At 38.6% G+C, this 17,712-nt stretch overlaps 1 protein-coding gene across 2 annotated transcripts; it reads right to left on the bottom strand.

The window, feature by feature from the left end:
* Window positions 1–11,347: 11,347 nt before the first annotated feature.
* Window positions 11,348–17,395, bottom strand: LOC122648956 (translation initiation factor IF-2-like). 2 transcript variants are annotated; one of them, XM_043842286.1, is made up of 5 exons: window positions 17,106–17,395; window positions 16,357–16,468; window positions 14,424–14,547; window positions 12,318–13,247; window positions 11,348–11,809 (listed from the first exon to the last, which is right to left on the bottom strand). In XM_043842286.1, the coding sequence occupies exons 1-5, from the start codon at window positions 17,275–17,277 to the stop codon at window positions 11,414–11,416; spliced, it is 1,734 nt and encodes a 577-aa protein (XP_043698221.1). In that variant the 5' UTR covers window positions 17,278–17,395; the 3' UTR covers window positions 11,348–11,413. The 2 variants fall into 2 exon arrangements, with proteins under 2 accessions (XP_043698221.1, XP_043698222.1); XM_043842287.1 differs by having other exon boundaries at window positions 16,357–16,462.
* Between the last annotated feature and the right edge of the window lie 317 nt (window positions 17,396–17,712).

Genomic DNA, 17,712 nt, shown 5'->3' with positions numbered 1-17,712 from the left:
AAATCCTAAAATAGAATATCAAACGATTAATGACGAGTTGCATCTGTGTGGCTTTACTTACTTGTCCATGTACTCTTTTCCTATAGAAACTGTGAATAAGATGAAGAAAAAAAAAAAGTTAATGAGACTTAAAGACATTTAGACTTGAGAGTGTCAAATCAAAATTGTGTTAGAGTACTATATTCAACTGTATTATGACTACAACTTCTCAAGGAAAAATATTCTAGACCAGTTGATATGGACAAAGTGAGAGTTTCTTTCATGTACCCCTTTTGTTTTTTTCCCAATGGACATGTCGGCCCTTATGGTTTTCAAAATTATAAATCTATCCATGCATTTCAAAATTAACTTTCATATTCATCTCTCAGCTCACGTTTTCACGTGCCACATGACTAAGGACATTTTTAAAAGGCAATAGTTGGTTTAGATAGGTGACATAGTAAGCATTGTCAATACTAGTCACGTGGTGGGATGATGTGGTAATTTCAAACTTTAGATAGATAGGTCTATGATTAGATTGGTCACATGTGAAATTGTAATATTAAATTCAATCAAATATCCAATTTAGAATTCTGGATCCTTGCCCGAGTGGGGGTAAGGCGGTCATTGCGCACCGCCTTGTGTCTGCACAGCACAATCGTTGGGGCAGCCAATGCCGTAGAAGATCTGGATACTTAAATACCCTCCTATGTATTAGTATATTTCTTTTAATTTTTAGCTATCCATGTGTGCTCACACACCCTCTTATAATCCCTAGATTTTCAAAGCTTTATATTTTCTATTTAACTAACTCGATCTATTTAGATTGAAACACAAGATGTAGGTTGGAACCTTGAGATCTAACAATCCACAACTTTGAGCTCTATCCGATCTACTACAAAGTAAAATCATTGGTCATTCCAACAAGCTTATTTAGGCCTTTTTGTGAAATACCAAAACAATGATTTTAAAAGTCAAATATTTTTAGGAGAAAAAATTTCCTTCACCACAAAGGAAAGGTTCGGCCACCATCTTAGGGTCCTAAAACATCTCCCTATTTACGAGTGGTCTAACATACCCTCCACTGTTACGCAATACCCTTTCCCACACATGTGTAAACCGCGGTCAAGAGATTCCCCTTCACAAGTGTGTCATTGTGTCATTTTATGTTTAAACTAAATGGAATTGATGTTCAAATAACTATAATAATTAAGTAATTTATCTAATTTCTATCCATTACAAAATCATGGTCCCTTACCACGTGACAAACTAGGGTGGATACATGACGTGGTACAAAAATTTACAAAAATGCCACTAGTTTTGCTAGTTGTAAAGGTAATTTGGCTTAATTAAAAATCTCACCCCTCAATAATTCAGTTGGGGAATTTTTTATACAATCAAACTTGAAGGGTAAACTTAATTGTAAGAAACAAGAGTGTGGGGTATAAGGAAAAATCTCAACTCGGGATGCATAGTATTGCAGTTGTGGATCTATATACCTCCTTAGACATCTAGGTAAGAAATTGTCAAAAAACGTAGAGTCAAGAGGTTTAAGACATGAGTTTTTGTGGTTGTCTTGTGGTCAATCTCTTCGTCCTTTGTGTCATTTTTATTTATGAAGAAAAGAATCTTCTTTTCATTGTTTTTTTTGTTTTTTTGAGGGGAATCGTCATGCCAACGTTGACCAACGTGTAATGGAATCCTCACTTCCAATCAATGGGAGAGTGAGAGATTGTGGAAAAATGGTTCGTGTACCGAGAAAGTAGTGTCAAATAGGAGACACAGTGTGAGAGGACCCTACATGTTAATGGAATGCAATTCAGCTTCTATACGGTGCGCCGTCCGTAGCGGTCTGAACGATGCGCAAACAGTGCACAACGCAATGACTGCGTTACCCTTTGCCTGAGCGCCTTACTTGAATGAGGGTAAGACGGTCATTGTATTGTGCCCTATTTGTGAGTCGCTCAAGCCACTATGGGCAGCGCGTCTTAGACGATCACGATGGTATGTAGATCATTTCCTCTTGTTTTTTTGTGGATAAAAGTTATGCACAACTCCAGCTCAAAAACTAAAAAGGAAAGTTTTTATACACAACTTTGTATGTGAGAAGATGGGAGTTTCAAAGCATTAATTATTGGGGGGGGGGGGGGTTTATGACTTTTCCAACTCATTGTGAGAGGGGACACGACCGTGCATGCTTATACTATCGTGTATGAAAACTTCCCCCATAACTAAATTTACACACCCCTTTACATATCATTGTTCATGTAAGGGGGTGATATGTCATAAATTTCCCTCTCCCTATTGTCAGATTTCAAAGAAAGTTTTCATTCGTCTGAAATTGCACTTCATCAGTGTAGGGAACCCTCTCCCTTCTTTTTATATATTAGAGAAAGAATTTGTTTCATCACAAGGTCACACTCCATTGCCATCCCTTAAAAAATGCATTTATGTGTATATACTTCACCCTTCTTCTAGACCTCAATCACATTTTCTCAAAAAAGAATGAGAGAGAGAGAGAGAGAGAGAGAGAGAGATTGGCTGAACCTTTTAGTCAGTAGGGGTGGGAGAGAAAGAGAAAAAAACGAGAGAATGTTTGGTTGGTTTGAGCCAATCTACTACTCACATCTTAGCGTCCAAAAATCATGAAAACACTTCTAGTTTTAGATTGACAAACGTAAGTCATACTATTATTATTAATATTATTGTTGGAATTTGAGTGTAGACTGACAAAAGTAAGTCATAATATGTGTTTGTGTTCACTTCATCCGACATATTAGTGTGGTCTACGTCTCTCTCACTTTGCTGGGCTGACTTACATGTTCCATGCTCCTCTCCACATTAATATTCTAAGGAGAAAAGTTCTATGTGGGGGGAGGATACCACTGGCCCACATCCAGACACAGAGAGGGTGAAATGATCGCTCCATAACTCCATGAAAAGCAAAAATCTCACCCTTATAATGCCAAGTATGTGTGCTCATTGGTCCTATGCATGTGCAGGGTCACGCTCCCTCACAGTGAACATTAGGCCATATTCTAATTGCTCTTTGAAAGCATTTGCAAAATTCTCCTATTTTTTATGGAAGAATATTCCCAATCGGTGGCAATTGGTCAGTTTGGTTTTGTTTCAAGTAGGTTGAATCGGTTTTTGGGATAGAATAGGTGAATTCGATCAAAACCAAACCAATTATGGAAAAAGGTTCAGTTTCGATTAGGTAAAGTTCAATTTTGGGATGAGTGGGTGAATCCAAAAACAAATCAATAAGGGAAGGATCGGTTTCGATTTGGTTTGGGTTTGATTTATTTTGTTCTCTCTTATCAGGTTGTTAGTGGGTTTGACCTAGCTTAGGTTCGTTTGGCAAGTACATAATTATGGAACAAAATATTTTTTTTATAATCTTTGGATGGTTTAGGTTTCTTATCGGTTTAATTTCTATTTGGGTTCGGTTCTGATATGGTTTCTATGTTCGATGTGGTTTTCAATCAATAGGTTGCAATCTACTTTTCAGGCAATTCCATAATACCGCAAGCCAAAGCCGTCCCAATAAGGAATTGGTTCAATTGGATTTTTCGTTCAGTTTTGATCGATCTAATTGGTTTGATTTAGGGTTTGATACCCCTACCTTTACATCTGCCCAGAGGGGATTTATTCATTTTTTCTCTCTTCCTTGACCGTTGTGGGTCCCAATTTGGATCACTTACCTGTATGTATATGTTTTTACATACAGTTAAATGATGATATGGTAAACAACTGTTTGCTCAGTTTGTCGATGGCTTGCTAGTGGGGTGCATGCCCCCAAGAGTCCACGGGATCAACTCTCTTGTTTCACATTGTACTATAAGGCATCTTTTTCGGTTTCCTCTTATAATTGTGATTAAAATTGGATTTTTATCCCCTCAAGTATGGTACACCCTCAAGTGCACCAAAAAGATACATATGTCGGTGCACATGCACTTGGGAGAGTGTTTTAAACAAAATCACTTTAAGGTGCACCGTCAAATATACCTTTTTGATGCACTTAAGGTGTACTGTAATTAAGATGATCAAAATTCCCCAGTTGATGATAGTACTATCCAGTATCTAGTGTGTTGCCATTGATGTAAAATGGTAGATTCTTCTTACACCAGCGGCGTTGGAACATATGAGAAGTGGCGAACGGTCTGGATTGAATTTGGATTCAATAGATCCACACATCATTCTTTTGTTAGACTTTGACTAGAGAGTGGGCCCACCCATCCACCCGTCGTGTCCAGCTGTTCAATGGTAGTTGACGTAGGAGGACCCATCCCATCCACCTTCCACCGGCCTTTTAATAAGACTTTAAATTTTGTTTAGGGTAATTTGGGGGTTTCCTCGGATTCTTTCTTTCTGTCTCTCTGATGTAAGTTCGGTCCCATCACCAATGTTGTACGATGAAATACGTTCCACTACGTGTCGATTCTGATGTAAGTTGGGGCCCATCACCTACTCGTGTGGTGGTTGAATGATGATGTGTGGCCGAACTGCCAACATATGGAACCACCATGGAAGGTCAAATGGTCAATGGCCCTTACCTTACTTTTATAGGACATTATGTCTTTTTCTGGTAAAATGATTTTATGTCAAGGTGATGGATGTATCTCATGTTGTTGTCTATTATTTCCCTCCCTCCCCACCTCTATTAGAGGGAATTAAGGAAATTGACGTAGAGGTAAATTGAGGTGATAATTTTTTCATGTTGATGCATCTCGATACGTGTTCAGTTGAATCTTTCTCATCTGTGGATCTTTATTTGGTACAGTTCCTACAATTCCTCTCATAGGGGGTAGAAATGACCACCTTACCTCCTACCCGAACACACTACCTAGGTAGGGTCCACCCTCCTCTTATTAGAGGCATTAGGGAATTGTAACGAACAGAGAATCGCAAAAGATAATTTTTCGTGTTCAATCAGCCCACCTGTTGAATGTCTCATTGGACACTCCGTGGGTGATGGATTCCTTGGAGAAGAGCTAGATCCTCATCTCCAGGATTATGAAAAGTAGTTTCCAAGATTGAATTGATCGGATTCTCCGATCTAAATTATTTAAAAAAAAAAAATTAATTACAAATATATGTTCTACACATTAAGTAGTCTGATGAGTGTTTCATTGATATAAATATCTTATACCGATACCATATCGAATTTATTCAGATGATTCAATATAGATAATTCGATACGAAAATGATTTCGGTATTCGATTCTTAGTTCACATTGACACCCTTAGATTCACTGATTTTTCCTTCATTATGGGTAGGAAAACTTTCTTGAATAGATAAAACAATTATGGACTCAAGATCTAAGCTGAGCATGCTATTCTCCCAATAATGAAGAATTACTAAGATTTCGAATATGAATCTCATGAATTATGATAAATTTGAATACACTGAAGAAAGTTTATCAAAAACAACGAGGGAAGAAAAATGTGAAGGAAAACGAGAGAGAGAGACAGAAAAGAAATTATAGGCAATCATCCACATTTATGACTTCATACCAAATCATTCATGATTTAAATGATTATGTATTTCATATTTTTCAAAATATAAATGGCGCCTTACTCAAAGCCACATGGTAGGGTCCTTAAAACTTAAATTGATGGGCCTTTTTGTGTTTAAATATGATCGGCGAGACTGGATTGGCCCCCCCTCCCAAAGGGCAAAAACCTTTAACGTTTTAATAGCCTTGCTGGCTTAGTTGGATAAAGAATGAGGCTCCATAACCATAAATACTTGGAAACTTGGACCACTTTGTGCGACGGAGATACCAAAGATAAAACAACTCCAACAAAAGGTCCAGTATGAATTGGTTCAGTTTTGATTCAATTCAAGATGTAATGAATGTAAATTAAAATTGAATTTTTATTTTTTAGTAACAATTAAAATTAAATTTGACTATTAGTAATTGGTTCGACTTGATCCGTTTCTAATCGGTGTTCCTTTAACATCCCTTTCCCACACTCTCCAGCCACACATTCAATGGTAGAGAGTATTTGGACATGTATACCTAGGTGTTGGGATGCGTATCCAAGTCCTCCTATATATTGGATGGGTAGTTGAATAGGAATTGGATGCCCAAATAGTTGGAGAGGATTCAGATTGTTGCAATAGTATGGAAGTCCATTAAATTCTACGAACGATGAGAGAGGAGAGGGTAAGATGTCTCTCTCTCCAACTCCTTGTCTTAAGCTTCTTCTTTTTCTTTTTTCTTTTTATTTATAAGAATTATATATTTAATTGGTTTATCAGTTCAACGGTTTAATCGTTTTATCGGTTTGCATTCGACAGTTCCTCTACTAGAATCGAAACGAAATCGATTATTAAACTTCAAAATCAAAACCGAATCGATTACTAAATTGTTCGGTTTTAAACACCTAATAATGTCAACAAGATTTAGATTTTCATTGCTGGAAAGACTACCTGATCCTCCACATGTGGAGGGGAATTCGATTAAGATCCTTTTAGTTTAAAAAAAAATAGGAGGGGTTGGGGGGGGAAGAACACTGCTCGATCACGTCCTGACCCTTGCACCAACATGGAAGCCAATGGAAGCACATGCAGGCCATTTATTGCGGGGAATTTTCATTTTGTAAGGGGTAAAGTAGTCATTTTAGGGGCTATGTCTAGGCGTAGAGCCATGCAACCAAATTGTTCTTTTTCCCGAGGAAAAAAATAGATTTTCTTTAGGCATTTGAGGGGGAAAATCGTTATCCCTTCCAATTCGATGTTTACTCTAATTCCTTTAATTCCTCACATAGGAGCAAAAATGATCACTGTACCTCTGTCCGAACCTTAGTTAGTAAGTTCGGGAACGGCAATTGAACGGAACGGATACGTGCGGCAATTAAACGGACTAGACGGTAATAATACTTTTAAAAATTGGCTTCATAAAACGCATACGGTAATAATACGATACGCGTTAATACGTGTATAATACGGCATAGACGGCAATAATACTTTTAAAAAACGGCATATATTCATTATATAATATGCATTCACCACCTAATAAACAAAATAATATCATGATTTTATAAACTAAAATAAACACAATAATATAATATCTTATATTACATCTCTAAGATTAGCACTTAAAATATCAAAATATCAATAAAGTAGTCTCTAAACGAGAGAGACCCACACCCCATAGTGGAGAAGGTTTTTTTTTTTTTTTGGTTGAACCATAGTGGAAAATGTGAGAATTTTCAACCAAAAGTGAAGTTGAGGTTAGATTTCCACAAAATTCCAATTTCAGACAATGAGAATAAGAATAAAACAGAAATAAGGAGACCTGCAAGGCATCTTAAAACGAGAACACAACAACTGAAGCTAAAAAAAAAAAGGAAAAATTATGTGATTAACTACAAATGAGAATAGGGAAAAAAATAGGAAACTTGCTGTTTACCAAATTAATTAATCCTTGTAGATAAGAGTGAAACAGAGGATAGGTGAACGTGGATTGTGGTGAAAGCGAAAATAAAAAAGGTTTCCCGTTTCTATTTTCCATGGAGATGCAGTTGGAACTTGTGATTTTTCGTTTGATTAGCAAACAATACGAAATAGAGAAAGGGATACTAACCACAGTGGAAGAAGTTCTTCCAAGAACAACGAGTGGAAGAAGAAATAAACAAGGAGAAACGTCCGCCAGCGCCAGCGCTGCTGCCATCGCCCTGCCGCGCTGCCGTCGCCGCCGTCGCCGATGTTGTTGCCGTCGAAGCTTTGACGATAGCGGTGTTGAACGGAGATGGAGGGGCTGCCTGTTGCCTTCTAGGGTTGGACTTTGGAGTGAAAACGCAAATCACAAAAGAAGAGAAAGTGAAATCGTGAAAAATTCTAATCTTTGGGGTTTTTTTTTTTTTTTTTTTTAAAACATTAGAGTAAAATTTAAAAAGTATAAAACGTATAATACCTGAATTATACGAGTATAATACGCAATCGATTAAAAAATGCGTTTTTTTATAAAAATACGGGAAAGTGCGGGGACGGGAGTATTATGCGTTCAAAAATTCAGGTACGCGTATAATACGTGTATTATACGCGTACTTACTAACTAAGGTCCGAACACACTGCCCAAGATGGGGTAAGGTGATCATTTTCGCTCCTCAATGATGAATTGAAGGAACTTAGAGTGGACAGTAAATTGGAGGTGATAATTATTCTTTGAGGGGAGGGGGAGGGTTGTCAAAGAAAATGAACCATCCTTTTTCTGGAATATGGAGTCCTCCGAGAGGTTTCATAAGAATTTAATGCTACTAAAACTAACCTTTAAAGCTAACTAAAGTTTCTTCGTTCTCAGTATTTCTTGAAGGAAGCGCTCCCAAGAGCCGTCAAATCGGGTAGCACATTCCAAAAGCTCGTAGGACTTTGTCTTGAAGACTCTGTTATGGCCATCTTTCAGCGTTTACTTATCCAACTTGTAATTTTTCTTCACCCACGGCGAAGAGAATCGGTGGTCATAATACCCTTAGAGTGGGTGAAGAGTTTATTCCAACTAAAATGACATTTGTGGGTAAAGTGGATAAAGAAAAACTCAGTTTGACATTCCATCCCTTATTTTTAAAAAATAATAATAATAAAATGGTGAAAGTTTTTCATCCCACGTAGTGAAGAGAGAATCTCCTCATCTATGGCGATTCGATACTGATTGAACTCTAAGAACATTGAGTTTCTTTGTTATTTCCCTTCCTCGGTAAGAAGAGAATTTCATCTTTGGGCCAAATTTTCCTCCACTCACGGTGAATGAATTCATTCACGGGCATCAGGAGGGGATCAGGTGAAGGAAAACTATGATAGAAAAGGAATCTAAATTTCTATGTTCTTTCACATCCCTCAAAAAGTCCATTCCCAAGTTTTGATGCTCCTGAGTTGGCCGGGGACCCTGACTACCGAGGGGTTGGTTTTAGAAAAACAAAGAACCTCAAATGCCGTGTCACTTGTCATTGTCACCATTTATATACATATTAGTAATTCCTTATGAACAGCGAAGATGGGATCTGGCTCCTGTCCAGCCGTGGTGGCACCCCCTAAGATTCTTCCACCTGAATAGGTTTACATCCAACGATCATAAATTTGAAAGGAGAGTTATCACCAAAAGGGGGCGATATGTAGACACAGAATAACCAGAGTTCAGATCTACTACCCACATGGGGACGGGTGGGGACAACTCTGAACCCTCCAGGGGATGTGGGAGCTGCCTCTAGGGTGTGGGACCCATGCCCATGAAGGGGTGTCCCCATTCGTCCCCATGTGGGTAGCTGATCCGGATTTGAATAACCAACCACTTCTTCTCCTTAAAGCTCGTATTTGGTGTAAATGAATTGTTGCTTGGACACCATGCGCGTCAATTTCAACTACGATTTACTGACTAGGATTGGCAGACTCACCTTACCATTGATATGGTATGTGGACCAAATTTCTTTTCATCATTCCTTCCTCATGGTATCGGTACACCATCAAATTGTCTAAAGGCTAATTTTGACTTTTGTCAATAGGGTATACGAGTGTAATGATAACCCCAGAATTCAATTATATGAGATCATTTTGTAAACGAACAATTTCCTTCTCTAGGGTTGAAAAGAAAAACTTTTGGCTAAATGAAAAAATTATTTACTCGTCCTTATTTAGATAAGCTAGATTTAGAGTCCACTAGCATAAGCTCGAGGGACGTTGAGGTTTAACGTAGCTGAACTGATAATTGGAAAGCGGGAGCATCGATTTAGATTGGCAACCATGGGGTTTCACTATCTATATAATTTTGAACTATCTATTCAAATACTCAAAGTTTCATATCCGATGCGAGTTTTCAAGAAACTGTTCGAGTTTTAACAAAAACTGCCGTATGGGGTCGTATTGATTGGTTGAAAGGCCTGAAAGAGAACGTTGTTGGGGGGGGGGGGGGGATGGTAGTGGATTCATGGGATTGGTGTGCCGCTCAAGCGAACATAACAACATTCCTTTGACCGAAATTGACCTTGTTGATTATATCACGTGGTATTTGGAGCTGCAACTTACCATGAGTCTGATTTTTTTTAATGGCATTCCATAAGTTTCAGATTTCATTGATTAGAATGTCTTTTGATTCTTTTTCTACACTCCCAACTTAACTATACTTGGTTGATATTACAGTCATGCAGATGGGGTTTCTCCTCCTATTAGGCCATGGAGGAAACTCATCAAATTCAACTATTTCTGTAAGTCAGTTTTCGTCTGGCCCAAATTGGGTTGATCCAAGACATACTGGTAATAGATCAATAGAGCATCAATATGGTCTGCAGGTCTGGTCTTTGTTCCGTTTCTTCAGAACTGCGGGTTGGCTAGCGTATTGAGTAGGCTTCTTGGGCTTTTGAGCCCAAAAGACCCGTGTAATTGATTGTGCTTGCAGGTTTTGGTTAACCTAAAATATCTGGGATAGAGATCTGAGCCACAATGGAGATCGGAATTTAGTGTCAGACACTGGGAGTTAACCATTCTCCCCCCCCCCTCCAACTTTTCAGCCACATGGGCATGCTGGCCATCAATAGATTGGGGACCCCATGATCGGCCACTGGTTAAGTTTGGTGACGTATTTCGACCATATGACCTATTATATATGGACTTTTTTTCTTGATTCTTCGAAGGTTCATGTTGATTTTATACTTGGCATACTGGCCATCAATAGATTGATCTGAAAGTTTGATACGAATAGATGATTGTGTGAACATGTCAACCAAATTTGGGAACCGCCCGAGCTGCAAAGAAGCAACAATCTAAGGTGATAAAAAAGGAACAAAAGTGGGCAGAACTCCAACTCACACCTTTTAATACTCAAAAACGTATAATACTTTAACAATCAGTAGCTGTTACAACATCTGTAATCTAGCAGTAGTTGAATATTCAAAAATGATGGTTGCGTACTTGAATATGTTAACGAAGATGAAATGTTCAAGTCAATATCATACGTTAGCTTCTTATCAAGTTAGGATTTTGATTATCCATTTTTAAATTCTAGTCAAAGTTTCTAATGAAGTTTTTGTAAATATTTTGTCTTGCAAAGTATATAGCAAGCCATGGTGGAACTTGGCATTAGTATAAAAGTTACCTGAGTTCGATATTCGATTTTCCACTTCTAATAAGGAATTGATTTCCACATGTTACTGGACTCTGCAAAAGGAGAAAGAAACTTGCAAAAACTGAGTTTGGATTCTGGGTTAACCAATTCTGAACATGGCTTCTCAAATTTCACATTAGATTGTTTCCCTGGTGTATTTCTGTCTAACTATGAAAAATTTGTGCCAAATGGCATCTTTTAACCACAGGCATATCAACTTGCAATAATCATATGATGCTTTGTTGATTTGGATGTCATTCATGAAAATGACCAAATCATATAAATAAATAAATTAAAGCTTCAATCTTAATAAATAAAACAGCAACCAATAATTCATATGAGACCAAATAGTTCTGGTAGAGGCTCAAACCGGTGATCAAATATGAGTCCCTGATCGGATGTATCATCAGCACTGAGAAGCCAATTTGTATTCTTTAAGTCTTCTTTGAGCAGAATTGCATCATAATGGGAATTCTCGTCAATGTCTGGTTCACTCAGCTTTGCAGAAAGTCGACCATCATCTTCTTCAGCCTCACCATCTAGAGATTGATTTCCATTCTGTGTCATGGAACCGTTACTGCTTACAAATAGCTCACTGTTGCTGCTTACTGAAGCTGAAGGATCCAAGGCACGAACACGTTGACCTTTTGGAGCACTAGAGTGAATACTCTGAGGGAAGAGAGTGGTGCCTGATAGAGAACGAATGCTCCCTGTGCCATGTCGGATATCCTACCCAATGCAATATAGTAATGTACTTAGAAATTAAAAACTAATATCAAAATAACCTGAAGTACAAAACATTTGACCACCTTCCCTCCTACAAGACACGCCACTGGAAATTTGACCTCACATAACCAATATTCTGTGACCTAGGCCTGCCAGTGAAACCAGTTCCTCTGTCAGTTGGGTAGGATACCCCAACTTGTTTGCTTGTCAAGGGCAAGGCTGGTTTTAAGGACATTGCTCCAGATCATTGCTTTGACATCAAGAACTCAAATACAACACAATTAGGATGATTCAACGGGGACAATTTTAAAAACTGTGGATGAACCTTTTATCTGGTGGCCCCATTGCACCTTAATTTCCATCATTTTTTCAAAACACAGGAAAGTTGGAACCATCTAAATTTTCAGCACATTTCCAACACAGAGAAGTGGGAATGGGGTGGCATATGGGTACATGCTGAACCTTTTAAAACATTCCCTTTTCCAGAGACATATGAAGAAAAGAGACGTACCATGTGCCTAAGAGCCATATCAAAAGACTTCTTTGAGATTGTTCTTCCAAATCCAGTATTCTCAGTGTCTATTGTAGACTTTGCAGGTTTCCACATTGAAGGCATTGAGACTGGTGGGATCTTCTGCGATTCAGGTGCACCAATGTCATGTCCATTGGCATGTAAGTGGCCCCTTCTAGAAAGTTCTGGAAGCCTCCCCCTCATGACAATAGGTGATGGTTGCCTCCGTGGTGGATTTGTAGGCCCTGATGCCTCTGAGTTTCCCCTGACAGTGACCGCAATGCCTGGGCGAGTTCTACCAGCAGATACAGGTCGGTCTGGCAATTTCGTCCTCAGGTTTGGTGGTGTTTCATGTGGGAAATCAGAGGGAACAATTGGTTTCTGTGAAGTACGTGTATGTGGACCTGGAGAGCTTCCTCGAGATGCTGTTGCTGGATGTCGGCTATTTGGTAGGACCCGTCCGACAGAAACAGAGCGACCTGCTGCTGGAGCTGAAGCAGGAGCTGGAATTGGGGTTCGGTGAGTGGGAGTTGATGGCCGTGAATTTGACCGAGCTGATATAGAACTGAGGTTTCCAGGGGTTTGGGGCCTGGCAGTAGGGGTTAATGGTCTTGGGTTCTGGGTAACTCGGGCTTTCTCACCATAGGAAATGGTGGGAGCTGGCCGGAATTTGGCAGGAGTAGATGAACGTGATTGCACTGGACGAGCAGATGAAGTTATAGGTCTTGCTGTAGAACTTGAGCGGCTAGTTGGAGTAGATGGTCTAGAAGATGTAATTGACAAAGAGCTGGTGTTGAGGATTGAGGAGGATCGGTTAGAGTTGGAGGAATAGGTGTTGTGGTGCATAACAGATGAGATGGAAGAGCGAGTAACTGAACTACTTCTAATTGGTCTTGAAGAATAAGAATTCTCTGAATGCATAGCCGAAAGCTGCAAACAGAGAGAGAATGAGTCATTAGAACTTCAAACACATAAAAAAGTTCGAAAAGCACATATCATTATTGGTTCTTAATGGCAACTAGTTAGGAGTTTTTTGTGGTTGGGTGTTCGGTAATAATCAGTTTGATCATATCATATTTACCCATTCGGGACTGTGCTTCCAACCAAGGGTAGCACATGAACAAGTTTAACATAGCATCAAGGTTTTAAGTATACAAATGTTTGCTACAACACACAGTCTAGTAAGTATACATTTTCAGCTTAACAACATAATAATAATGGGGAATCCAAAAGATCCAGACAAATAGTACCAAAAGTATCAACTTTGGAACCACTGTAATATGAAAATACCTAGATTTTGAAAATACTTTCTCCCTTCTTTTCAAAGATCCTTTCCGCAGTGTCCTTGCACCAAAAAAGATTGTCGAAAAAATATGATATATTTGTATTATTCAATCATCCTTATTGCTTTTACATAATAACAAAGAAGAAAAATCATTAGCATGCCAAGATCTATAATTAATAGATGAATTGATTTTCATATATTTTGAAAATATATTCTAAGAAAATAAACCTCATATCCAGCCATTGTGGTTCTTCATACATATCCCTGGACTAGTTTACTTACATGTCCTTCCAAAGTGTTTTTATGCAGATTAAATTTTTTAGCGTATATTCAGGATAGGTCTCTTAACAAATGATGTACTGATACTTCCATCAATGCTGATGCATTGGACCACTAAACTAACTCAAACTTCATCTGGAACTACTAAAATATATCAGATCCATTAAGTTGAGTTTCCAATTGTGTCAAAAACAAGGGAAGTCCAGTTCATATAATATAAGACTAATCAAGCATCTCAGAATGCCTTATACAGCACACATCTCTAAGAGCTCTCCTTTATTGCTTTACTTCTGTTTGTATGTACATCCAGAATAAACGTAACTCATCAGATGCATAATATCAGTATGAACGACCAGATTGGCTTGACATTTTTGCAACCTTGTTATACAATAGGAATTAGGAAGCAGGACTTCTTGTCCATAGGAAGTGATTATTTTAATTTGTTAAATTCTAATAAAAGGAAACGTTGTTTAAAACATCCAATAAACTAGGACTTGGAACAGAATGAATTGCACAGAACAAGAAAGGAAGGAAACATATACCCTTGAAGCCTTGGTGGCGGAGACAGATCTAAGAGAGGAACTGCTCCGAGGAGCCAGTAAAGTCGGTTGAGGCTCACTTGCATCCAACGAAGAAACAAGGGGAGTTCCAGGAGGAGTTAGAAGCCTATTCACACAGATTAAACAAGACACGTATTAGCTGCAAATAACAGTTTGTTTCATAGACTTAGCAGTGAGTAAGTTTGCAAAGGATTACCAGAAAATTTTCTTTTGGACCTCCCCATCACCTCCCCCCCCCCCCCCCCCTCCCCCCCCCATAAAAAAAAAGTATACTCCTAATTGGAAAGAAAAAGAAAGTATACAAATACTGTACACATCTTCAGTTTTAGGTGTGAGAAAATATTTCTCACACAGGAAATTCAGTGGCAAGATCTGCCTACTAAACTTTTTCTTCAGTGGCAGATGTGCCAACTTTTTTTTTAAATGCCTACCATGTCATTTCAACCCTGGGGTAATAGTATCTTCAGAGGTATCTGGATGTTGAAGGCGGGCCTCGGTGCAACGGTGAGAATGCTCCATTGTGACCAAGTGGTCACGGGTTCAAGTCTCAAAACATCCTCTCTGCGAAAGCAAGGGTAAGACTGCGTACATTATGACCCTCTCCAGACCCCGCAGTGGCGGAAGCCTCGAGCACTGGGTAACGCCCTTTTCTAGGTATCCAGATGTTGATGTAGATATAATAAATTCACCTCTATGGTCCAAATCAGAGGATGTAGATATTGGCTTCTGAAGTTGGTAAGATTTAACAGTTAAGAGAGGTTCTAGAAATAGGATACAGGAACCCTATAGGATTATGTTAATTAATCACTTGAGCAGTGGGTGGATAATTATGCTTGCATAAATTATAAATGAGGTACAACAAAGAAATTTCCATGGAAGATTGAGGTACACAAACCCCAAAAGCACAAATGATTCACATATTATGTGAAAATTGTAAAAATGCACTTAGAAAATAGGGATGCATGACCTAGGATACCAACTGAATGGTAATAAAACTAGATATAGCAACTTTAAAAGCCAAATAAATTCTACCCAAAATCAGACTAATTAAAAAAATGGGGCGTGTACCCAGTGCACGAGGCTCCCGCCACTGCGGGGTCTGGAGAGGGTCATAATGTACGCAGCCAAATCAGACTCTAATTATGAAACAAAAGTAACTCAATTATCAAGCTTTAACACATCCAAACATGTGATATTATAAGGATCTATCAGCTGAAAAAGACAGATAAACTTCGACACATAAGAGGTCAAGGAATTTGGGCAACTTTTAATGTAGAGAACTTGGCCACTAGCACTGGAACTGCCACACGTGGGATTTAAATTTTGATAAGCTCCATCTTAGCATTAGACATTGTGGCACATCCTACACGCACAAAAAGGTACCCTGATGCCAACATAGCACCGAGCTCCTGGCATGATAGGCACCAAACAACAACTAACCCTCCAAACTGTAGCTAAACGGTAAAAAATAGTCAATCCACTGTAATTTGAGAAATGCGACTGTGATCTGGATTTCAAGAATAAGTGTAATCAGACTGACTTGTTTGATGTGGATTTCTGAATTGATAAAATTGCCCTCAATTACCGGGAAGTTTGAAGAAGATTTAAAGTCAAAAAAATTAGAATAGAATAAGAAAGTTTCAAGAAACTTGGCAGGGAGTCTAATGCCAGCAAAATTTGAGATGACTTTATATTCAAGAATAAAAAATCTGGAGGAAAAAAAAAATAGAATGACAGAGAAGCTATAGCAGCGTACACAAGTTAGTTCAGTTATGAATTATACAAATAGGTGTGATGAAATGCTAGTTTACTAATAGATAAAGGGAAATTTCCAGGTTTCAATGAGAAGCAGGTATAAAATCATATTAATGAATAAGATCAAATTTAACTAAAGAAGGAAATTGTTGATAAATACCAGTCATAATCGTGCTTGCCTCCATCTACTGATGACAGTAGATCATCCGTTCCATTACTTTCTGGTTTTGCCGATTCAACTGAAAGTCTCCACAATTTAAGAGACACTGCAGCTATTGCACCCAGACATATCAGCAGTCTAAATTTTTAGGAAACAAAAACAAGAAATCTTTAATCCTTTGGTTCAATTCGTACTAGAAAATTGAATGCAACGGAGAATTAAAAAAAGAGCAGGGACTCAAGAAACCCAACTTTTGCCGAAATCTGGAGTGAAACATTGAAAAGAACAAAATTCATCCGTGTTTGATAAATCTATGGCAGAAAATTACATTAAAGAAAAACGTAAAAGACCATCTGCGCAAAGGAAAACGAATTTTATGCAATTTGGCCGGAAGTGCAAAACGAAGAAGAAGAAGAAGAAGAAATTGTGTGCAAAGCTTCTTCAATTTACTTAAGCAAGCAATCGCGGTTAATTTAAAAAAATATGAATCCCTCGTCTCTAACCTTCACTCTGAAACAGTAAGAATAGTCCGCCGGAAGCCGACAAAATTGAAAGCTAAACAGAAAATAAGACACAGGAGAAGCTCAGGTTCTCCAGTATAAACCAAATCCAACATCAAATTAACCAGAGGGGAAACAGAAATTGTGAAGGGCATTACTGTCAAATCAAACGAAAAGATAAAGTTCTTCTGGAACCAAAAACCAAAAAAAAAAAAGACTGAAAGTGTTAAATGATCATCAGATCGGTACCGTCGGACTCGTCGGTTGATATGACAGAGAGACTCCGGCGATTCCTGGAGAAGAGATCCAAATTCTCATCCGTGTCTCTTGTGATTCCAGAGATACTCCTCCCCCTCCGGTGCTGCGATTCGGCCATAATACTCCTCCCGCCGGCGAAGGAATCCTTCGAGCTCCGATTCATGGAGACAAATTAGAAATCGTAACCGCAGAGCATGAGAAAAGCGAATCAGTTCCAAAGAGATCTGCTGCTTTGGAGAGTGAATGCAGTAGTTGCAGAGTGAGAGAAAACAAAGTTTTTGTAGTTAGAACTTCCACATCCACATCCACATCCACAGAGGCACAGAATCTCTCTCTCTCTCCCTCTCCCTCTCCCGGAGAAAGGGGAACAGATCACAATCCCTAATGGGATTGGGATTAGGATCTGAACCTTGAGGTTTGGAGGCTTCGCAACATTAAGAACACTTGAAAGCTGACGGCTAGCGAATTTCAGTTGAGCTGTTAAGGTCTGCGGACCTCCTCCGCATATCCCTACGGTCCGAAAACGGTATTTTTTATTTTTATTTATTTTGTTTGTTTCATGTGTTGATGTTTCGATCTATTTTTATCCTTTGTACTG

The sequence above is a fragment of the Telopea speciosissima genome, chromosome 1, assembly GCF_018873765.1.
Source record: "Telopea speciosissima isolate NSW1024214 ecotype Mountain lineage chromosome 1, Tspe_v1, whole genome shotgun sequence".
NCBI lineage: Eukaryota > Viridiplantae > Streptophyta > Magnoliopsida > Proteales > Proteaceae > Telopea > Telopea speciosissima.
This window is presented reverse-complemented; position numbering and strand designations above follow the sequence as displayed.